Source organism: Mycetomoellerius zeteki, unplaced genomic scaffold (assembly GCF_001594055.1).
Source record: "Mycetomoellerius zeteki isolate Tzet28-1 unplaced genomic scaffold, Tzet1.0 scaffold102, whole genome shotgun sequence".
NCBI classification, from domain to species: Eukaryota; Metazoa; Arthropoda; class Insecta; order Hymenoptera; family Formicidae; genus Mycetomoellerius; species Mycetomoellerius zeteki.
Window position 1 is genome coordinate 2,243,540 of NW_017255933.1, and position 21,063 is coordinate 2,264,602.

Consider the following 21,063-nt stretch of genomic DNA (forward strand, 5'->3'; position numbering starts at 1 on the left):
AATGACCCGATTGGTGTCGAAACGTTTGTATGAAAGATGATTAAATATTCTTTATATTGTAACTGGCTCATAGCCCTACTTTTATTTATTGATTTATTCTAATTGAGCCATATTTAATTATTTTTTTAAATTGTTTGCACACAATGGAAAGTAAATACAATAACATTCCTCTTTTTATGTATTTGAATACTGATTAAAATTGCAATGTCGCAGATGTGTTCAAACCAGATTTCAAAAGACAAATATTCTAATCAATGATGTAATGCTCTGTGCAAATGAAACACATGCCTTCAAGATTCGTAATAAGCATGAAAATACATCTATTACATTTATAATGGTAAATTATAAAATCCATAAAGACAAAATAATACATCTCATTCGGACGCTAAGGTAAGATTAATGATAATTCTGGTTTCTATTAATTTTGATTAGTTTGTGCTCTCTCTCTCTCTCTCTCTCTCTCTTTCTCTCTCTCTGATAATTAAAAAAACATCTTAAAAATCTGATAAAAATGATTAATATATGATACTTTAATAATTAATCGTTTCTTACGTATTCCTTTATGATATTTATTAAATTAATGATAATACGTATAATTACTTCTACTAATAATTAAGCCTATTTTATACACCTTTCTTCTTTGTCTCAATTTTTTACATAGAACACACACACAATACGTATAGCTTATATATAGATTGTTTAAATAACTTAGTATTTTAAAGTTCGAAGTTTATTAATCAAATAATCATTAATTGATATTTTGTTGTCAAGACATTTACATCTAGAAATTACAAAAACAGGACGACAAATAAATAAAATTTATTGTCTACAAATTTTACTCGAATTAGCGGTTCATTTTACAATAGTGACGTCGAGTATTTATTGTTTGTATCTTACATATTCTGGCCAATTACGCATGGTCACTAATGAAAAAATTATTGCTTTGGCAATGTGGGCGTCCATATATTCAATTAAAATTATATTAGTGAATGGACTTTGCACAAGTGTATCAACCGAGGTATAAAAAAACTATTTTTGTGATAAAAATGAAGTACACAATATATGCATTATTTAGATTTAAGTTAAACATATTATGTTTAAGAATATTATATAAATTATTTTTTATATACATATGAATTCTATATACTCAGTGTATCTTTTAAATACTTATATGTATATACGAGCATAATAATTCTCTATGAAAATATGTATAACGCGCATCATACTGTCCGATTTATTCATGACTTTATGTTAAATTTGCATCGTGCATTAATATTTATTTTAGGCATATAAAACCGGTGAAATTATACAATCCTTTGAAGCGTCTATTATCGATGATGATATGAGAGAAGAGGTAAGTCTGTTCATATATTATTGATAATTATATAAACCAAATTAGAGTTTTCTTCATAACGTAAAACATTATTAATATTTATACAGAGATTAATATACAGAGATTAATTTATTTCAGATATAAATTACAAATTTGTATAAATTCAATGTACTATTTACATATATAACTTGGATAATTATGTGGTATGGAGTGCAAACAAAAAGTTGCACTGAATTTTGTTCTAGTGACACTGTTTTCAGTAACACTGTAGGTTTCTACAATGAAAACATTTCCTACGAAGTATAACGAACACGTTTAGTACAATTTTGTCACTGACAATTGCACATGCAGATTTTCGTATCAATAATTGTTGAAAGTAGTTTTTTTGGCACCGTCGAATGGAATGTGATTTTTTTATAAAATAGGTTACGTACTATGGAATTATTTGGAATGGATTTTGATTGGAATTATTCAATTATTTTCTAGATTTTTAAGTGTTTTGTAAGTAAAACAGAATAATTCTGATCAGAGAATTCATTTTGATTTATTCCATGATAGGTACCCTGAGAAATATTTTTTGTGAAATTCAAGAAAAATGGGTCAGAAATTCATAAAATGCTTCAAATAGTCTGACTACAAATTTCTGGCCAATTCTTTTCAAGTTTCACAAGAAATTTGATTCTCTATATTGTCAAAACACCACGTTCCATTCCGATGGTGCAAAAAACATTCTTACAATTATTAACACAAAAACGTTATTAATGACCAAAATTGTACTGAACGTGTACATTAGACTTTCTACTATACGCCACGCCACCATAGAAATCTACAGTGTTGCTAAAAAAATTCAGTACACAAACTTTTTGTTCATATCACGTATATAAATACGGTATTTAGGTCTATAATAAGAATACAAAAATGTGTTTGCAGATTCATCAATTTACACAACAAATAATGCTTAGGTCATTAAACTTTACCGCTTTTGGTTTCTTTTCAATTAATAATTCTCTTACAGGCAAGGTATGTCATTTACTATTTGTTTAACTTAATCAATTAAATAAGATTCTGTTATTTATTTATTCTCAGTAATAATGTTTTTAGTATAATTATATGTAACAAAATTAAAGTGAAAAGCTACATTATGTAACGTAATTATGAGATTGAAGAATGAAAAAGACATGAAAAATCGCATATATTTTTTCAGTTCTTTGCCACGGTTACAACGTATGTGGTTATTTTAATACAAATAAACTTCGTACCTGTAATACAATCCGTACGATAAAATAACATGTAAGATGAGAATTCAAACATGTTAGATGAACAATCTTTTACTAATGGCATTTCAAAAAACAGAAGTTTATGAAGAAGTTTAATAAAAGCTTACTTAAAGTATTATTCTTTATAAATGTCGTGTACTTAATATAGAATAAAATTTTTCTCAAACATATTAAGTGTACACAATAAATTAATTTAAAATGTTTAACATTGTAAATTGATTAGTAAAATGTTATTAATTTTATTTCTTATAATCTTGCTTTCTCTTGCAACGCTGAAAATTTTAATATAAATCAAATTGCAATGTTTCAAAAAAAGGTAGGTAGAGTAGTATAATAATAAATTAACAAAATATAATTTTTTTTCTAAGTAATATACCTTTCATGTCTGGCAAAAGAGGAAGAGCTCTAGTCTAAATGTGATGTACATATTGAACCGACCAGTTTCTTTTTTCTCAAAAAATTTCTTTATTTTTTTCTTTTAAAGTTTTAAAAACTCCGCTATGAATTTTTTATATAATGCAAATTTATAATATATTTCATGTAAATATAAAAAAATGAAATATTTTTTACAATATATAAAAATAAATGTGACGACATAAAGTCCCTTTTATTGTTTATGTACAATTTTAGGTGACATATTAAAATAATAAAATTTATTTGCATTTGCAATATTTAATATCAAAAATTGATTTATAAGGTTTCTGTTTTTTAATATCTAAATGATGATTCTTATGCATTTTATTCCGTAAATTGAAAAAAAAGTTTGTAAACTGTTTAAATTTAAGTATTTTCAGTAAAGTATTTTCAAAAATAAAATTCTTGATTTCTTAAAATCTATAGGTAATGGAACTTTTTAATATTTATTCTTACTAAATATTTTATTTATATTCTTTTTCAACAGCTGAAAGTACATATGTAATAAGAATCACCATTCAGTTGTTCGAAAACAGAAATCTTGTAACACACAGTATAATTTATCACAATACTGTACAATTAGAAAACAACGTAATTGATTATCGATCAGTTCTACTAATTAAACAGTTATTACTCTTGAATAATTATTCCTGAATAGTTATTCGGTCTTGAAAGATTGATTGCGTTCTACAAAAAAATGTAGTTTCGTAATTGTTTGATAATCTATTCGCACGTAGACCAATTACAGTGTTACTTTCCGTGTTATCACATTTTTCAATTTGTAATACTCATATTGTATACGCGTACAATTAATACAAGTTCCATGAGCTCCATGAGTATAACTCAACAAGTAATATTAAATGTCTATATTTGTACTTCACTTAATTAAAAACTAGGTCAAAAGATGTACAATCATTTTATCAGAAATATGTTATAATAAATTGCCGAGACAGAGATGATCCTACAGATTGTAATTATTTCTTGCTATGTTAAATGTGCTTCTTGATAAAGAGAAAAGGTCAGGCAAACTATGTCTAATTAAACAAGTAATCGAAAGCATTGTACAATACACATTACTAGTATAAAACATGTATAATGTGAAATTGCATGACTTACGAAGGCTAGTGATGATATCACATTAACATGCGAGATCTTTTATCAGCTGTTGTTCGCTGGCGATAGAATTCATTAAGGATAATACACATTAGTACCCTGTCCAAGTTAAATTTAGTTTTTACAGACATTTAACAGGTGCAACACGTTTTTTTCCGTACTTTATGACAATTTGGTCACACTCGCAATTAAACGACAACTTTCAGTGTCTATTTTAGTTATTCGATATTTATCGTTTATATGACTTATCGTTTTAACGAAGATACCGCAGTAAAACTGTATCTAAAAGTAAAAAAAAAAACATAAACTTATTCATAAAGTGTTAATCATAGCATTATTTAACATAAGTACATATTTATTACTAATTATACAAATTAATTAATTTAGAGTGAATTTAAAATGATGTCAGGCGTGAGAAATTTGAAGCAGGCAGTTATGCCTATTATATGGCTTAATTGTATATTTTGCATGGGAATATTCGAAATACCCATAAATCGCCCACGATATTTTCTGAGTATCTTCTACGTTATCTCAATAATGACTGGATATTTCATTATGTTTTACAAAGGAATTTATATCTTCCAGCAAGCGTTTGCTTTTGAGTATATAATATTTCATGTTGTCTTGGGAATCAACATCTTAGTTGCCGTCTTGGCTATAATTCTGTTCTGGTGGAAGTCAGAGGTACGTAAATTTCATGTAAAAGCGGCAATGATAGTTATGAAAAAATTGTACTACCGAATTATAAAAATATTAACATTCAATTGATATAAAAATATATAATAAAAAATTTTCTCTATATTTTATATCATTTTGTGTATTATAGAAATGTTAAATTTACGCGCATATATTTTTCTTTAACATAACGTCTTATGTTTACGAATAAGTATTGTTGAACAAATTGACTATTCTATTAACAAATTTCAATTTTTAAAGAATATAAATATCATAATTAAGAAGAATTATATAGTGGACAATACTTTAGAGGCATTGGGTATAAAAAGAGAATATCAAAAACTCTTTCGCAATTTTCTGTCTCTTATGGCTCTCTGGCTAACAGGCATTATAACAATAAGCATCTTGCATATAATGTGGGCGTATATCAGTATTGGATACTGGTTTGCCTTTTATAGCTGCATATGTTTTATTTTTCCGGTTATGATAAATTCTGTAGTAGACCTCACGTTCGCCTCATTTATCAGGCAAGTGATATGTTTCTCAAAGAATACTCAAACATATTAGGAAAAATTTGTGTGAAGTATTAAAACTGTTAAAATTTCTTTAATTTCTAAGACATTTAGTCGATCGTAGTTATTACGAGATATTTCTCTTTAAATTGTTTGCGATGGACAAGTGCATGTAACATGCTTCTATTTACGTACTTATGTACTGATTAAAATTACAATGCGGCAGATGCGTCCAAACCAAATTTCAGAAGACAAATATTCTAATCAATAATGCAGTTCTCTGCGCAAATGAATCAAGTACTTTCAAGATTCATAATCAGCATGAAAATACATCTGTAGCATTTGTCATGGTAAATTATAAAAACCGCAAAGACAAGATAATGCATCTCATGCAAACTTTAAGGTAAGATCAATAATTATATTCTTGATCCTATATTATGAAGTTTCCGTTAGTATATTATAATAATTATATAAACATTAAATCTTGTAATAATGATTAAATATATAATACTTCAAAACGCAGCTGCATTTTATCGTATAATATTTATTGATAACATTTATTAAATTGTAATGTAATATATACATATAAGGTGTGTTAAAGCAAAACATTGTAAGTGCCATTTTTTAATTTTTTGAGAGAAAGAAAAACTTATTTTCTTGAAAATTGTTATTTCAAAAATTCTACAGAAATTACTGTAATAACTAAAAATATGAGGCGGTTCTGCAAAAAATTTTAATTAAGCAATGATAATTTAAAAATAAAATAATATTAAAGTTAAAATTTTAATGTAAATCAAAGTAAAAATACAAGTTGAACTATTGTATATCTAAATAAAAATGCTAATCACATTATGGATTTACAATGTTTCGATTTTTACTATTCATGTTTCTCCACTTATAGCAACACATTCTACGCCACACATTAGTACGTATAATAGGACAGAGCACTTTAAAGTTATAACCCAATTTATCTAATCTAAAACGCATTTTCATAATTTTTGCACTTACAACATTCTCCCTTTATACATGCACACACGGATGCCCGCACGTACGCACGTATGCATGCGCATTAAAAAAATTTTAATATTATTTAAATAATCACTAATCAATTAATATATTTTTCTATTGAAGACATTTACATTTGGAAATTACGAGAATAGGAAGACAAGTTAATTCTGATTATTGTCTGCAATTTCTGTTCGAATTGGCAGTCCATTTTGCAGTAGTAACATCGAATACTTATTATTTATATTGTGTTTTTTCTGGTCATATAACGGTTAATAACGAAAAAGTTATTGCCATGACAATATGGGGATGCATTTATTTACTTAAAATTATACTAATAAATTGGCTTTGCACGAGTGCGTCAACCGAGGTAAAAAAATATTTTTTTGCTATAAAAATATTTTTTGCTATAAGCAAAAAATATATTTTGCACAATTACAAACAATATTTAAAATGTAGTTATTCATAGTTAAACACATATCAAGTTTAAAAATATTACATAACTTATTTCTTATATATAAATTGTATACTCAAAGTATCTTTTAAATACTCACATAAATATGTATAAATAATATTTTAATTCTCTATATTATATAACACGCATCGCACATATAGGTACTGTTCGATTTATTTGAAACTTCATATTAAATTCGCATTGAATAAATTAATATTCACTTCAGGCGTATAAAACCAGTGAAATTATACAATCTTTTGAAGGGTCTATTATCGATAATGATATGAGAGAAGAAGTAAGTCTGTTTATATACTATTAATTATATAAATCAAATTAGATCTTTCTTCATAATATAAAACATTATTAATATTTATATACAGAGTAATTTATTTCAGACATAAATTGTAAAGGAGGAGGATCCATGAAGGCCGATTTCGGCGGCACTGTATATAATTTTCAAGCATCATAACTCAAAAAGTACTTAATGAAAAAATATTTTCTTATAGCGTTTTGGGAAGTTCTCGACTCCAGCTATTAGATTCTGGAATCAAAAGTAGGGTATTCCATTTAAAAAAATCAATGTTACCTTGATCTGACCTTAGTGACGCCACCCAAGGTTAAATTGATAAGATCAGTAAATAAATCTTTTTGAACCATATAATTTTTGTCTGAAACACTTTTCTGTAAAACTTATATTTTCTGAGATATTCAGATATCCTGACCTTTTTGGAACACCCTGTATAAGAGCATCCGTATCAAATGTAAAGAGAAAATTAAGAAAACTGCCATTCTAGAATGATTCAGATCATTTTCCAACACAACTATCATGATTTTTTAGGTTTTTCAATAGAACATGCGGTATTCAAAATATTAATTTTCGTATAAATATGGCAATATCACCGCTCCGTTTAAGCTAAAATTATTTAAATTGAATATAATTGATCTCAAAGAATAAATTTTCGTGAGTTTGGACAAAATTTGGATAGGGCGAAAATCAGTCCTTATGGACCCTTCTCCTTCGTATAAAATTAATGTATTGTTTACTTTATTGTTTTATATTTATTGTTTAATTTATTGTTTATTCATAACTTAGGTAATGTATAATTACAATAATTAGGCATATAATAATAAGAATGCAAAAATGTGTTTGCAGATTCATCAATTTACACAACAAATAGCGCTTAACTCATTAAATTTTACTGCTTGGGATTTCTTTTCAATTGATAATTCACTTACTGGCAAGGTATGTTATTTATATATTTGTTTAACTTAATCAATTAAATGAGCTAATGTTATTTATTTATTCTTAATAATAATATAATTTTTTAATAAAATTATATATAAAAAGTTAAAATTCTAAACTACATTATTTAATATAATCATATGATATATTTGAGAATGAAGAAAAAGAAAAAACCATATGATATTTTTTTCAGTTTTGTGCTACGGTCACGACGTATGTTGTTATTCTAATACAAATGAATGCAACTATAACTTGTGCAACAAAGTGATATGTAAGATAAAAAAATTTGAAAATATTGGATAAATCTCCATTAAAATATTACTATTCCTAGGAATAAAAGTTTACGAAAGAGCTTTTAAATGCTTTAAAAAAAAAAGTATTATTCTTTATAAATCATGTTATATATATGTCATGTGTATTTAATGTTCAAGTAGAATAAAAATTTTCTAAACATATTAAAATGTATACATTACATTCATTTTTTTTAAATATTTTATTATTATATACAAACTGAATTAGTAAAATTGATTAAAATTTTGTTTCGCCTATAATCTTGCTTTTTCTTACCATAGTGAAAATTTGAATAAATCAAATTCAATAATTTAAAAAAGGTAAATTGTATAATAACAAATTAGCGAATCATAATTTTCTTTTCCAAGTAATATAAATTATTAATATAATAAGAAATTTACTTTATAAGAATATAATTTGAAGGCCATTGGAAAAAAAATTTGTTTATATTATGTACATATATACAAGGGGTTAGTTAAGTATGTTGCCATATTCAACAGAGCGATTCTTTGGTTTAGGGGAGACCGGGGATAGTAGACTCATTTTTTAGTTTCGAATTTTTATAGACGAAATTAAGAGACTTATCGAAAAAATGAATTCTACGCCAGTTACTACATACATTTGACTATCTAATAATATTTTAATAATAAGGGAAAACTGATAATTACTATGAAAAAAAATGCATTTTTCTAATGCATTCCATCTGATTTAACTAGCCCCGGGACCGGGGTAAAATGACTGATGGTATGGGGTAATTTGATTAACATTATTAAAATGAAGATTAATAAATATTTTAAGGTACATCTTTGGCTACATAATAACAAAAATTTTATAAAAATGTATTTTAAACACAAACATATTTATTATAAAAAATGTATAACTTTGTACTAAATGACAATTTATCTAATCCGAATCGTTATCCGAATTACAGTTATAACAAACATAATACGATAAGTTACCCTTTATGCATTTAGAGTATCCACACGCATGTTCACAAAATTATACTTTTAATTATTCTTAATATTTTCACATTATTATTATTACTTCTATTACACTTAAAAATAATTTTACAAAAGAAAGAAGGATGTATGAACATATATGGATATGTTTCATATATAATTATATATGTTTATGAATATTTATACATGTTTATGTATAAATGTTCATAAACGTATATAATTTATCATATTATATATGTTTATACATATTTATACATATGCATGAAAAATTTCTTATACATGTAATTTAACTATTATTACTGGTAAAAAAAGTTGATAGAGAATGATTGAGAACGATAAGATTTCTATCAATTTGTATCGAGATTTCATTTCAAGAAGTTTGGGAGTAGATACTATCAGAGTCGTCACTAAATTAATCATATAGCCTCGTATTGTGGTTAGCCTATTAGCCCCATCCGTTCATTTTTTAAAAACATTAACAGTATACGACAACAAAACCAGATAAACAAAAAAAATCTGTTGGACTTTATTAAGTAAGAACTATGCTTACTACCTAAATGGAAATAAAATATCTCAGACAATTATATACAATTGTAAAACAAAAACTTTAAGAATAAAAATGTTTACTTAGGTGTACGATTTTTTTAAATTGTAGCGTAACTTCTATCATAGATGTGTTAGGAACGAGATGTTACAGCAGACTGAGCGGCAGTCGCTGCTGCGTGCTCAGACGAGTTTACGCGTATCTGGCGCGATTTGTTTATAACGTAGCCTCGATTATTTTACTTACCCCTATAGTTTACTGACCCCGGTCTCCCCTATTTCAAGTAACTTAACTAACACCTTGTATATGTATATACATTGTATATATATATATAAACATTTACATTATACATATATATGCGTTGTGAATAACAATATAGTTTAAAAATGACACATTCTTTGTAAAAATATTGATTCTCATCCTAATTATGTACATACATACATGTATACATATATATATTTATGTACATATGATATCGTTTAATGATTTAACGACATTGTAATGAGTTGATCTAATCAAATAATCGTGTTCTTTTGTATATTACATAGCTCTCAACTTGGCATCCAATAGTTTGTTCTTGAAATTGCAACAGTTACGATCATGGTTGATACTATACAAAAAGCTTTTAGACCTCTGTCCTTAATTGCTTTTCTCATTGGTTCTGGAAATCTCAGATATCCTCTTAATTATTGGAGATTTCGCTTGAGTGTTTTCTATGTAATAATTGTGTGGAGCCTCTATAAATATGTGTTTGATGCTATGTTAATTGCATATACGCCAAAACATATATTTAATAACCATTTGTCTTATTACTCAACACAAACAAATATTTTTGTGACGTTAATATCTGTAACCATCACCGTTCTCAAACACCAGGTATATCTTTTCTTTATAAATGTTACATCTCTCTTATTGCTGTAATATCTAATCTAAAGCGGAACAGACAATATACAATAATTTTACATTGCTATTTTGGAATTACTTTTATTATAATCAAATTTAATTAAAAATTAAGCTAAGCAAACCTATTTTTACATTCACGTAGAATAAACCCTTGTATTTCTTCAAAAAATTTTTATTTAAAAATATTAATTTTTGAAGAACCTTTACAAAATGTTAATTAAGCAATTTTGTATTTAATTTATTCTGCATTAGATAATATAAAAGTATTATCAAGGCTCTTATCAAAGTTATTGTTTTATTACTGAACCCATTAAGGCCCGTCTACAATACACGTAGTAAGCTTGGTTTAAGAAGTAAGAGTAATAAATTAACCAATCACAGTCGATTGTGAAAAGAATAATTGACTGTGATTGGTCAATTTCTTACTTTTACTTCTTAAATCAAGCTTCGCATATTGTAGACAACGCATTACTGTTATGTACATATATGTTCCTTATATATTTTTCTAAAAACGATACAATTTATATATATTCTTTTGTTAATGGTCTTCAGAAAATCCACATATGTATAAAGAAACTTAGTCTCGTGGATGATACATTAGAAAAACTCGGAACACCCAAGGAATATCACACAATTCAAAACTTGATAAGATCGACGTTAATTATATATTTTATAGTGGTTCTTATATTATTTATTACCGATTCTATTTGGAATATAGAAAAGCACAACAATATAAAAGCCATGTTTATTGGTCTCATTATGGGATATCCTATTTACGTCAGCACTCTTGGAAACATAATATTTGCGTTTGTTGTAAGGTTTGTAAACTATATTTGATAAAAACTATTATGATTATAAAGCTGCTTAAAAATAAACGTTATTATACTTTTGAGATTTCGACGGATTGACAGAAGCTATGCGTTTCATTGGTTATCTTTCCATATACAGATCCATTATTAAAATATTAACATTTCGTAAACATTGCAGTCCATTTCATAAGATATCAGGCTCCTCGCCCTTATCTGGGCAAGGAAATAAACCGCAAAATGCATAACTTCTGAATAAATGCTGTTAATCATATCTGACTAAATCTGATCAATTAAAATCTACAAAAATTGTTGAATATTTAACTTGACAATTAAAAGTATTATATTAAATGTGTATATATCTCGAATAGATTGCTGCGCTTATCTTAGCGCCGAGACACTACCATGTCTTCTGAAATTTATTAAATTGTTTTATATTGATGTCATATATGACTTCAATTATTTACTATTTCATTAAAATTAAATTTTCCAATCGATTATATAAATTCATAAAGTGATTATGATTTATTATATAAATTTATAAAATTCTAATTTAAGTAAAAGAAAAGAATTCGATAAATCTCTTATTTTTAACTACTGCGTACGAAAAAATAATATTTAAAAACATCTTTTTAAATATTTTCTAAACAAAAAATCATAGATATATCGGTACCAGATTGGATAAAATAAATGGCTACATTGAACAACTGTCAGAAACAGAAGAGTGTGGGCTGAGATTCAAGTGGGAAAAGTCTCTCATTGTTCGCCATTATGTCTGTAATTCAGAGAATCGCAAGCGTGTGATATGGACCGTAATGTAAATTGATAGATACTAAAGTGACACAATAATAATTAAGAAAACAATATTTCGTAAAAAGAGAAAATTATTATATTTACTAAACGTATAAGTATATTATCATTTATCTGTTTAATAAATGACACGTGGCATTAATTTAATAGCACACAATTTTGTATTTATTAATAATAATTTATTAAATTTCTAATTATAATTTACATGATGATGTACGAATAAAAATTAATTATATAATATGTTACATTCTAGATGTTATATATTTTTGCAGTAACAATTAAAATAAAATTTACTATTATTTTACTATTATTATTTGTGCGAAATTGTCCAATTTGAGTAAATCAGAACTTTATGATTAATTACACTAATATAAATTAGTATCTACTTATTTAAATTATTATCTAATTATTTAATTTTTCTTAATTTTCATATACTTTAGAATTAGAAATCATAACACAATATGTCGTCGATTTATTCCAAATCAGAATTTTGACAAATTCTTCACGCGCATATAAAACACAAAATGTAATAACTATAAAAAAATAACTATAACTAAAAAAATAAATATAAAGTAATAACAAAATCTGATAAATATAAATTTATAATAGATATATTTATTTATTAATATAATGTCATTTTAGGCATCTTCATTTGGAACTCTGTCGAATAGCTCGTGACATAAACGATTTATTCGGGACACAATTAACATTGCAGATGATATCTTGTTTCTTTATTTTAGTCACAACATTTTTTGCCCAATACCATATGATACTGTGCCTAACATATATATATGAGAACAATTCAGCTAAACTAAAACTTATTCTTGCCAACGACATATGGTGCATAGTATTTTTAATAAAATTCATATCACTGAATTATATTTGCGAAAATGCTAGTGCCAAGGTAAACTGATTTTTTGCATACTACTTTAAAGAGAAAATATTCTCACAAGTACATAGAAGTTATAATATAATTTCTCGTTCTCTCTCTCTCTCTCTCTCTCCCTCCTTCTCTTTCTTTCTCTTTCTTCAAGATAATATCAAAACTTTTTTAGCAAATATAAATAATAACTGATATATATAAAAAGAATGAATACTATAAAGACAAATATTTTCTTAGATTTTAAAATATTTTAAAATATTTTAGAAAAATTGTAAGATCATTTAATCATATAGATGTCTATACTATTATTGAAAGTTATACAATTATTATAAATGTCAAAATCATAAATAATGTAATTAATTTCATATTATTTCAGGTGCAAAAAACTAAAGTTTTGATACATAAATTAACAAATCTTATATGTTTTACAGAAACGCGTAGAGAGGTGAGAAACAAATTTTCTAATACTTTTCTAATTGTACATAATTTTCAAATATCTTCATGTAAGTATATAGTAACTTTAGACAAGAATTATATTATATTATAGATTTATCAGTTTCTTTTGCAAATATCACTTCGGCCATTGGAATTCGGCGTAAAGGGCATATTTCATTTTGGCCACAAATTCATTAATAAGGTGAGTCTTTAATATCATTCACATTGTATAAGTATATGGAAAAAGAATGATTTTCTGAAATATTTAAAATGTAGGTCGATACAAAATAATTTTAAATTCAAATAAAATAAAAATAAGTTTAAATTCAAATATTAACAGCTCTAACGATTTAATCAATAAATAATAAGTAAAATGCCTTTGAGAGCCATAATAATATATTTAAATCTCTTAGTTTAAATAAAAAAATATTTATTCCTCGAAACGTTTTGATCCTGGATCTGGATAAATAGTTTTGTTGATTATCAAAATAATTATGTAGGGAACTCAAGCAATGTTGCAAAAAAATTCTGTTATTCTAGCTTGAGCGTTCTACATAATTATTCTGACAATTTAACAAAATTGTTTTCAGATTAGTACCTGGTTAAATTTTCAGATTGTTTAGTAAAGCCGTTCTTTCGATGTGTGTGTTGTGTGTAATAATAATCTATAGTTAAAATAAATAAATATGAAGAATTAAAGTAACGATATTTATTGTAAAATTGTTCTTTTTTTCTTCTAGTTCTTTATCTGGGTACTTACCGTTATTGTTTTTGTATTGCAAATGGATACTTCTCCCATGTCTCAAATATTAAAAACTGAAGAAATTAATGAAACATGTTTCGAAAGAGATGTTGTTATATAGAAAAGAAATTTACAATTATAATATATATCTTCCGTATTATTTTTGTAGCTTGTACTATTTATGAATATAATTAATGTAAAAAATTATTTGTATGTATAATTGCTAACTAAATATTTATTTATTTAGTTTAGGTATTTATATCATCTGAACATTGTTATTTATTTCAATTTATTTTACAACTATATATTATCAAGTATAATTATATGTACAGTTTAAATAAGAGCTCTTTAAATATTTATAACATATAAAGATAAGTTCTTATTTGATTAACCATAAAAAGACTATAAATTGATATTTATTTAAAAAAATTAATCTGTGTTTTATTGATAAATCGAAGGGATAACCATTCAGAAAATAGGTATACACCTAGACTTCTGACTTCAAGACTTCACGGACTTTCATGGACTTCATCGAACTTTTGATGGGTTGTATACTAGAATTTAAGATACCCTCTCATTATAAATATATATAAGCTCATAAATCGACTATCCATTTAATTAAAAAAAATATCAAAATATCTACCTAATTCGCACTTATCATACAACTTTAATATTAAAATAAACATTTTAACTGATTATATATACTAACTAAGTTGCTTGTAAGCTGAAAGTCTTATGCTAGTTATTGGTGTGTATAAATATAATATTTAACGACGTTGATCGATTATGTCATTATGTACCTACGTTTATAAAAGAATTATATAATTCATAATGCTAATGCATTAATCTATTATGTTATTCTATCATCTTAATAAGTAAATTACGAATAAACGAGGCTTATGTCAACTTCGAATTAATATACGACGTCAGTTTACGACCGGAACAACGGTAGTAATATAGTTATGGTGACTACCATAGAAGAGGCTATACACCCGCTAATCCTGACTTCTTCTTTACTCGGTTTAGGAATTTACTCTTCAAAGAAACCTTATTTAAGTGTTTTCTATAATCTGACATTATGGATTACTTATGGTTGCCTTTTTTACTATATTGTGACCGTACTTAAAGTAGAGATATGGTTTCAATCAGCCTATGCTATAATCGATCTGCAGTTTGGCATTCTTACCAGCATTACATCTGTTATTATAAATATGTATTTGAACAAGGTATATATAGATGAGTATACAATATTCATATTAATTTATATTCATATTAATACAATATTCATATTAATACAATATTCAGATTAATCGATTTTAATATACCAAATGACTAAAATATACTATAACTCATTTTTACGCAGTTTTATATATGAGACATTCTTTTACAAATCGAACGGATTTCATCAAAAATATGGGATCACATTTTTAAATTGTTTCAAACTTTTTTACTTTTTTTCTTATATAAAATAAATCGACACGTATTTGGATAATTTTTTTTTAATTAATATTTTCGAAAATACGGAAGGTTAAAGTTTTAAAAACTCGCTGATTATGTACTTCTTAAAATCGTGATAACTCCACTTCTATTCATTTTACAGATTCCAAATTGGGCTCATTTCAAAAATAAAAGAATTATCTACATTTACGTATTCATTATTACTATAATTGTTAAATTATAATTATTGTAAATAATTAAAGTATTTAAAGTCATTTTACTGCTCAAGGCCACCAAAATAAAAATTAAAAAAAATACCATCGTATTCCTCGTTAAATTTTCTATAAAGTCTTAAAGTTAATCTTAAAAGTTATATTTGTTTAGAATGGTCATTTGATATTATCTGCGCGGAAGAAAATAATTTCCCCGGCACGGCGACGAGCGGCGCGACGGACGCTGGCCGTTGAGTCATGTCCGCTTCGTCGCCGTCGCGTCATGTCGACTGCACCAGTCTAGGGTGCGTTCCAAAACTTTATTCGAGATTTGTTCGCGTCGCATGCTCCAATATGTTCCAATATGCTCCTACCATAGCTCTTACTCACTCCAACGCGCTTGATAGAATGAGTAGGAGCTATGATAGGAGCATATTGGAACTTGTGACGCGAACAAATCTTCGGTCAACTCTGTAAAACCCCAAGTAGTGAGGGGCAGAGTAAAGCCTTAAACATAATAGGCACAGGCAATAGGCACGGGCAACAGGGAATAACGAGCCGTCCAATCAAAGCTCTGAGATATAATATCAAACTTATACCCCAGAGCTCTGATTGGACGACTCGTTATTCCCTGTTGCCTGTGCCTATTGCCTGTGTCTATTGCGTTTCCAGCTTAAGTCAGAGTTAGCTATTGTATTGGAATAATTTGGAACAGGTTAGAGTAACGTACAAGTGGCGGACATACACAATTGTATTAAAAATAATTGGTAAATGTACAAGAGACCGCGTCCACCTCAAAATGACATAAAAATACACTGAATCGATACGTTTTCGCGTAAAAATAAAGCTTCGACAAGAAAAAAGTGTCGCTCTGCGAAGTTATTAAGCGTTAAAGTTAACGACTATTCAAGTTAGGTGAACATTAATATTTCCATTGACACTTCCGCATTATACCATTTACATTTAATATTTCAATATATTTTATACATTTTATTAAAGGCTTTAATATTTATATATAACATAATATGTTTCAACACAAAAGTACTGCTTCAAAAACACAAAAGATCAGTGCTTTAAAAACACAAAAGTACTATTTCAAAAACACAAATTCACTGCTTTAAATACATAAATTCTTTGCATTAGCAGTGAATTTGTGATAGTAAAATTTGTGATACTAAAAGAAATAACAGGATTCTGTTGTTGTATCTTGTTTCTTAAAAAAACGAGTCAGCACGTGATACAAAGGACCTAAGTACATAGATGAAAAGATTGTCGTTACGGTTTAATCATAAACGTAATTTACAATAAATTGACGCAAATAATCTTTTTGTATATTGACTTACGGTCAATATTATGACTCATATAAACGATTCTGTCAGAGTTACATCTTTGTGCTCAGGCCTAAAATCCTATACAGATCAAAATAGAGCCATTAAACATGGTTATTAAAATATTAATCCAATGATCTATAACCTTAATGATGTGATACAACACTGATACTGCGACCTAATACAGTATTGTATCAGATAGCAGAGGTTATAGATCATTGGGAACATGGATCTATTTTGATCTGTATAGAATTTTGGGCTTAAGCACAAAGATGTAACTCTCCGACAGAATCGTTTATATAAGTAATAAGAATTTATTTCGAAGATCCATGTGGATCTGATCGGAATTGTTTAATTATTCTCTAACGTTTTGTAGAAAAAACGGAATAATTCCGATCGAAATCCATTCCAAATAATTTCGTAATACGTACCCAGTTTATATGTTTTCTGAAATGACGCGTTTTGCCTCAAAATTAACTCTTCAACCGACCTCAGAAGCAAGGTTGGGAGAGTTTACTCTGTGTACGTTTACTACGAGTTTTGGAACAAACAAGCTCCGCCCATATAGTACGTTACGCCGCGTTTCAGAACGTCCATGAGTTAACTCTCTTACTCAGAGTAAGGTTTTGGAACGCAGCCCAGTAAGTGTGCGAAAGACTAAAAGAAATTTAAAAAGATAATAATTAACTTTTATTTATTATAATTCGGTAAAATAATAATTATAATAAAATTGTTATTAATATGATTGATGATATTTCGATAATAATATATAATAATAACAATGATAGCAATGTGAATAATATAAAATAAAGAAAACATGATTGCGATCATAATACGATCACAGGTTAATGAATCTCCGAAAATAAGGAAAAAAATGTGTGTTGATGTTATTTTAAAGAGGTGAATAACTAAATTCAAAATCAGTGAATATTGTAAATTATTTATTGATCATGTCATTATTTTATTATGTTTATGCGTAAAAAAAGTTTGAAACAAATTAAAAATGTTATCTCATATTAGGTGTTTGATTTGTAAGAATACCTCATATAGGAAAATATAGAATTGTTACGTAACGTTATATTCAGAGATTTCAGATAATCATAAAAAGGCTTGCTGCCGTGGATAATACGTTAAAAGAATTAGGTATACCAAAGCTATATCGCAAGTTGCACATACATGCAAAGGGGATATTAATTGGATGGTTAATATGTAGTTGTATGGCAAATATGTGCGACATGATATGGTGGATCTACGTAAAAAAAGATCGTCGGTATTTACTTATACCGAATATCACTAATTATTTCTATCATGTCAATACGTTTGTGGATTTATTATTTGTAACTATTCTATGGTTAGTATATTATTCAAAATGTTTAAGTATACTCTGTAATTTTTATATAATTATCAAAATAATTAATGCATTCAATATATAGTGGAGAAGATGGTATTATGGCACCCCAGTTATATTTTACACAATAACTTTGTTAATAATCAATATTTGAGTTTAAAACTTGACAATTACATTCGTTAAAATGTTGTTGAATCGATTCTGGACTCAAAGTTACGAAATATTTATTACTTAGAATACTATTAATAAAAATGTGGCGACATTGCATAATGACTCGAAGAAAAAAATGAATCGTAATGTGGCCTTCCATAAAAATAGCCTTAAATATTAATTTTCTTTAGAAAACAGTATTTGGTTACAAAATTAATAAAAAAGTAAAATATTTTAAAATGTATGCAAATGAATGTATATATATTCACATAACTTCTGCATATAAGCTGCTCAGTACTAAAAATAGTACACGTAATATAAAAAAGCTATAGATTAACAATACAGCTACAATCGATTATCAAATAATTATTTTGATGTGAAAACCTTAAAGAAGAGGTCGTGAGTGATCAATATCCATGGAGGGCCACATTAGCAAAATATCATGCTATTGTTTAAATTTGTATAACTCAAAATATATACAGTCAAATAATTTTATTTGACTGTATATATTTTGAGTTAAATAACAAATAACATACTCAAAAATACATATATTCATATGATAATACGCTCAAGTTTAAGAAAAATGAGGGGAAGTAGGTGTAATTAAATGCTAAAGTGTACCTCAGAAATGTTTCGAAATACTTGAAAGTAAAAATGCGTTATAATAAGTGCTGGTTATTGAGTATTGGTAATATTAGCGTCATGTGGTGTAACGGCGAGCTACTGAACTAATAATTTCATAAGTAATCATTAGGATTCGCTATATAATAGCGGAGATATTAAGGGAGAGAGAAAGAGGCCATAATATATACACTGGCCACACATAATACCACCTTCTTCTCTATATATATTTTATAAGAAATTTTACAATTATTTCTTTAAACAATTTTTAATATTTTTTAGTAAAAATAACGAAGAAAAAGAAAGAGAGAGAGAGAAAGAGAGAGGAAAAAAGAAATTTTATATAAACATATATCTGTAATTCATAGATTAGAAAAAACATCTAGAATATTCTTGTAGATATAAATGAAGCAGGTTATAGGAAATTTACAGATCTTGTAGTAATCATACATATTCATTTATTATTTGTTGTTTTGACTTATTCTTCATAATTTATAATTGGAATCGTTTTTTAATATACACAGGTACATTGGTACGAAGTTTGACAAGATAAACGAATACGTGAAATGTCTGTTGGTGAAAGAGGAACACGAATTAAAATGTACACAGAAAAAAGCTGTAATGATCCCGCGTCGATATATTACATGTACTGACAATTACAAGCACGCGCTATGGACTTCAATGTAAATTGGAATACAAACATGCTTGGGTAGATTACCCATTTGGATCTGATCTAAAATATTAAAAGTAGTGCATTCGGGATTTGACAGAAATTTAACTTATCCAAATAATAAAGAAATAATTTCATTTCTTGCTCACATGTTTGTTACTGTGGTTTTACTAACAAATATTATTTTTTTATAGGCATCTACATTTGGAATTGTGTCAAATCGCTCGTCAATTAAACGTAATATTTGGAATACAAATAACTATGGAAATAGGAGCTTATTTGATAATAATAATAAGATTATGTAACTACATTTTTGTACATATAAAAACGAAAGGCCATTTTATAGTTACAACGTTCACATGGTTTGGTCTACATTATTGGATATTCTTACATGTGACCAAGATATTCTTTTTAAATTATATTTGCGAAACTGTTAGTGCTAAGGTAAATTTTCGTATATTATAGATACGTATACGTATAATATATATATATATATATACACTCGTATACACAGGGTGATCTATTTTAATCTATCACTCCAAATATTTCCGTTCCCTTGTATTTTACAAGAAAATGTTTCAGACAAAAGTTGTATAGTTTCAAGGAGGCCATAAAATGGTACTATTGGTTTGATCTTGGATAGTCGCTCAAAGGTCACATGAAGGTCACTTTCAAGTTTCTTAAATTAAACCCACTATTTTTCATTACATATTCTTGTAGCTTACCTCGAGAGCTTTCCAAAACACTATAATAAAATATTTTTTCATTAAGTATTTTTCGAGTTATAAGGCTCGAAGGTTACAATACAGCCGGCATTAGCATTACGCAAATTGTCCGACCGATGGCTAAAACTTCTTGAATGTTATTCAGGATATCCTGGATAACATTTGTCAAGATC

General features: G+C 26.9%; 3 protein-coding genes across 3 annotated transcripts; all 3 read left to right on the forward strand.

Annotated features, from left to right (window-relative positions):
• The first annotated feature begins 334 nt into the window (after positions 1–334).
• On the forward strand, positions 335–2,615 carry LOC108732165 (putative gustatory receptor 28b). Its single transcript, XM_018462845.1, has 5 exons — positions 335–390; positions 772–1,018; positions 1,286–1,354; positions 2,264–2,353; positions 2,538–2,615. The coding sequence occupies exons 1-5, from the start codon at positions 335–337 to the stop codon at positions 2,613–2,615; spliced, it is 540 nt and encodes a 179-aa protein (XP_018318347.1).
• Positions 2,616–5,671: 3,056 nt separating this feature from the next.
• Positions 5,672–13,109, forward strand: LOC108732147 (gustatory and pheromone receptor 32a). Its single transcript, XM_018462812.1, has 5 exons — positions 5,672–5,727; positions 6,456–6,699; positions 7,010–7,078; positions 7,937–8,026; positions 13,080–13,109. Exons 1-5 carry the CDS (start codon positions 5,672–5,674, stop codon positions 13,107–13,109), a joined length of 489 nt encoding a protein of 162 aa, XP_018318314.1.
• A 50-nt stretch (positions 13,110–13,159) lies between these two features.
• Positions 13,160–14,520, forward strand: LOC108731896 (uncharacterized; the record flags this gene model as incomplete). Its single annotated transcript, XM_018462451.1, has 4 exons — positions 13,160–13,243; positions 13,599–13,667; positions 13,770–13,859; positions 14,398–14,520. Coding segments are annotated over 4 exons (366 nt in total), but the record flags the coding sequence as incomplete, so codon positions are not given.
• Between the last annotated feature and the right edge of the window lie 6,543 nt (positions 14,521–21,063).

Excerpts from the sequence above, each read along its gene's own strand:
- LOC108732165 (XM_018462845.1), top strand. The coding sequence starts at position 335 with ATGGTAAATTATAAAATCCATAAAGACAAAATAATACATCTCATTCGG. Across the intron at positions 391-771 it reads CATCTCATTCGGACGCTAAG|ACATTTACATCTAGAAATTA; the intron begins GTAAGATTAATG and ends TTTGTTGTCAAG. Across the intron at positions 1,355-2,263 it reads ATGATGATATGAGAGAAGAG|ATTCATCAATTTACACAACA; the intron begins GTAAGTCTGTTC and ends ATGTGTTTGCAG.
- LOC108732147 (XM_018462812.1), top strand. The coding sequence starts at position 5,672 with ATGGTAAATTATAAAAACCGCAAAGACAAGATAATGCATCTCATGCAA. Across the intron at positions 5,728-6,455 it reads CATCTCATGCAAACTTTAAG|ACATTTACATTTGGAAATTA; the intron begins GTAAGATCAATA and ends TTTCTATTGAAG. Across the intron at positions 6,700-7,009 it reads GCACGAGTGCGTCAACCGAG|GCGTATAAAACCAGTGAAAT; the intron begins GTAAAAAAATAT and ends TATTCACTTCAG.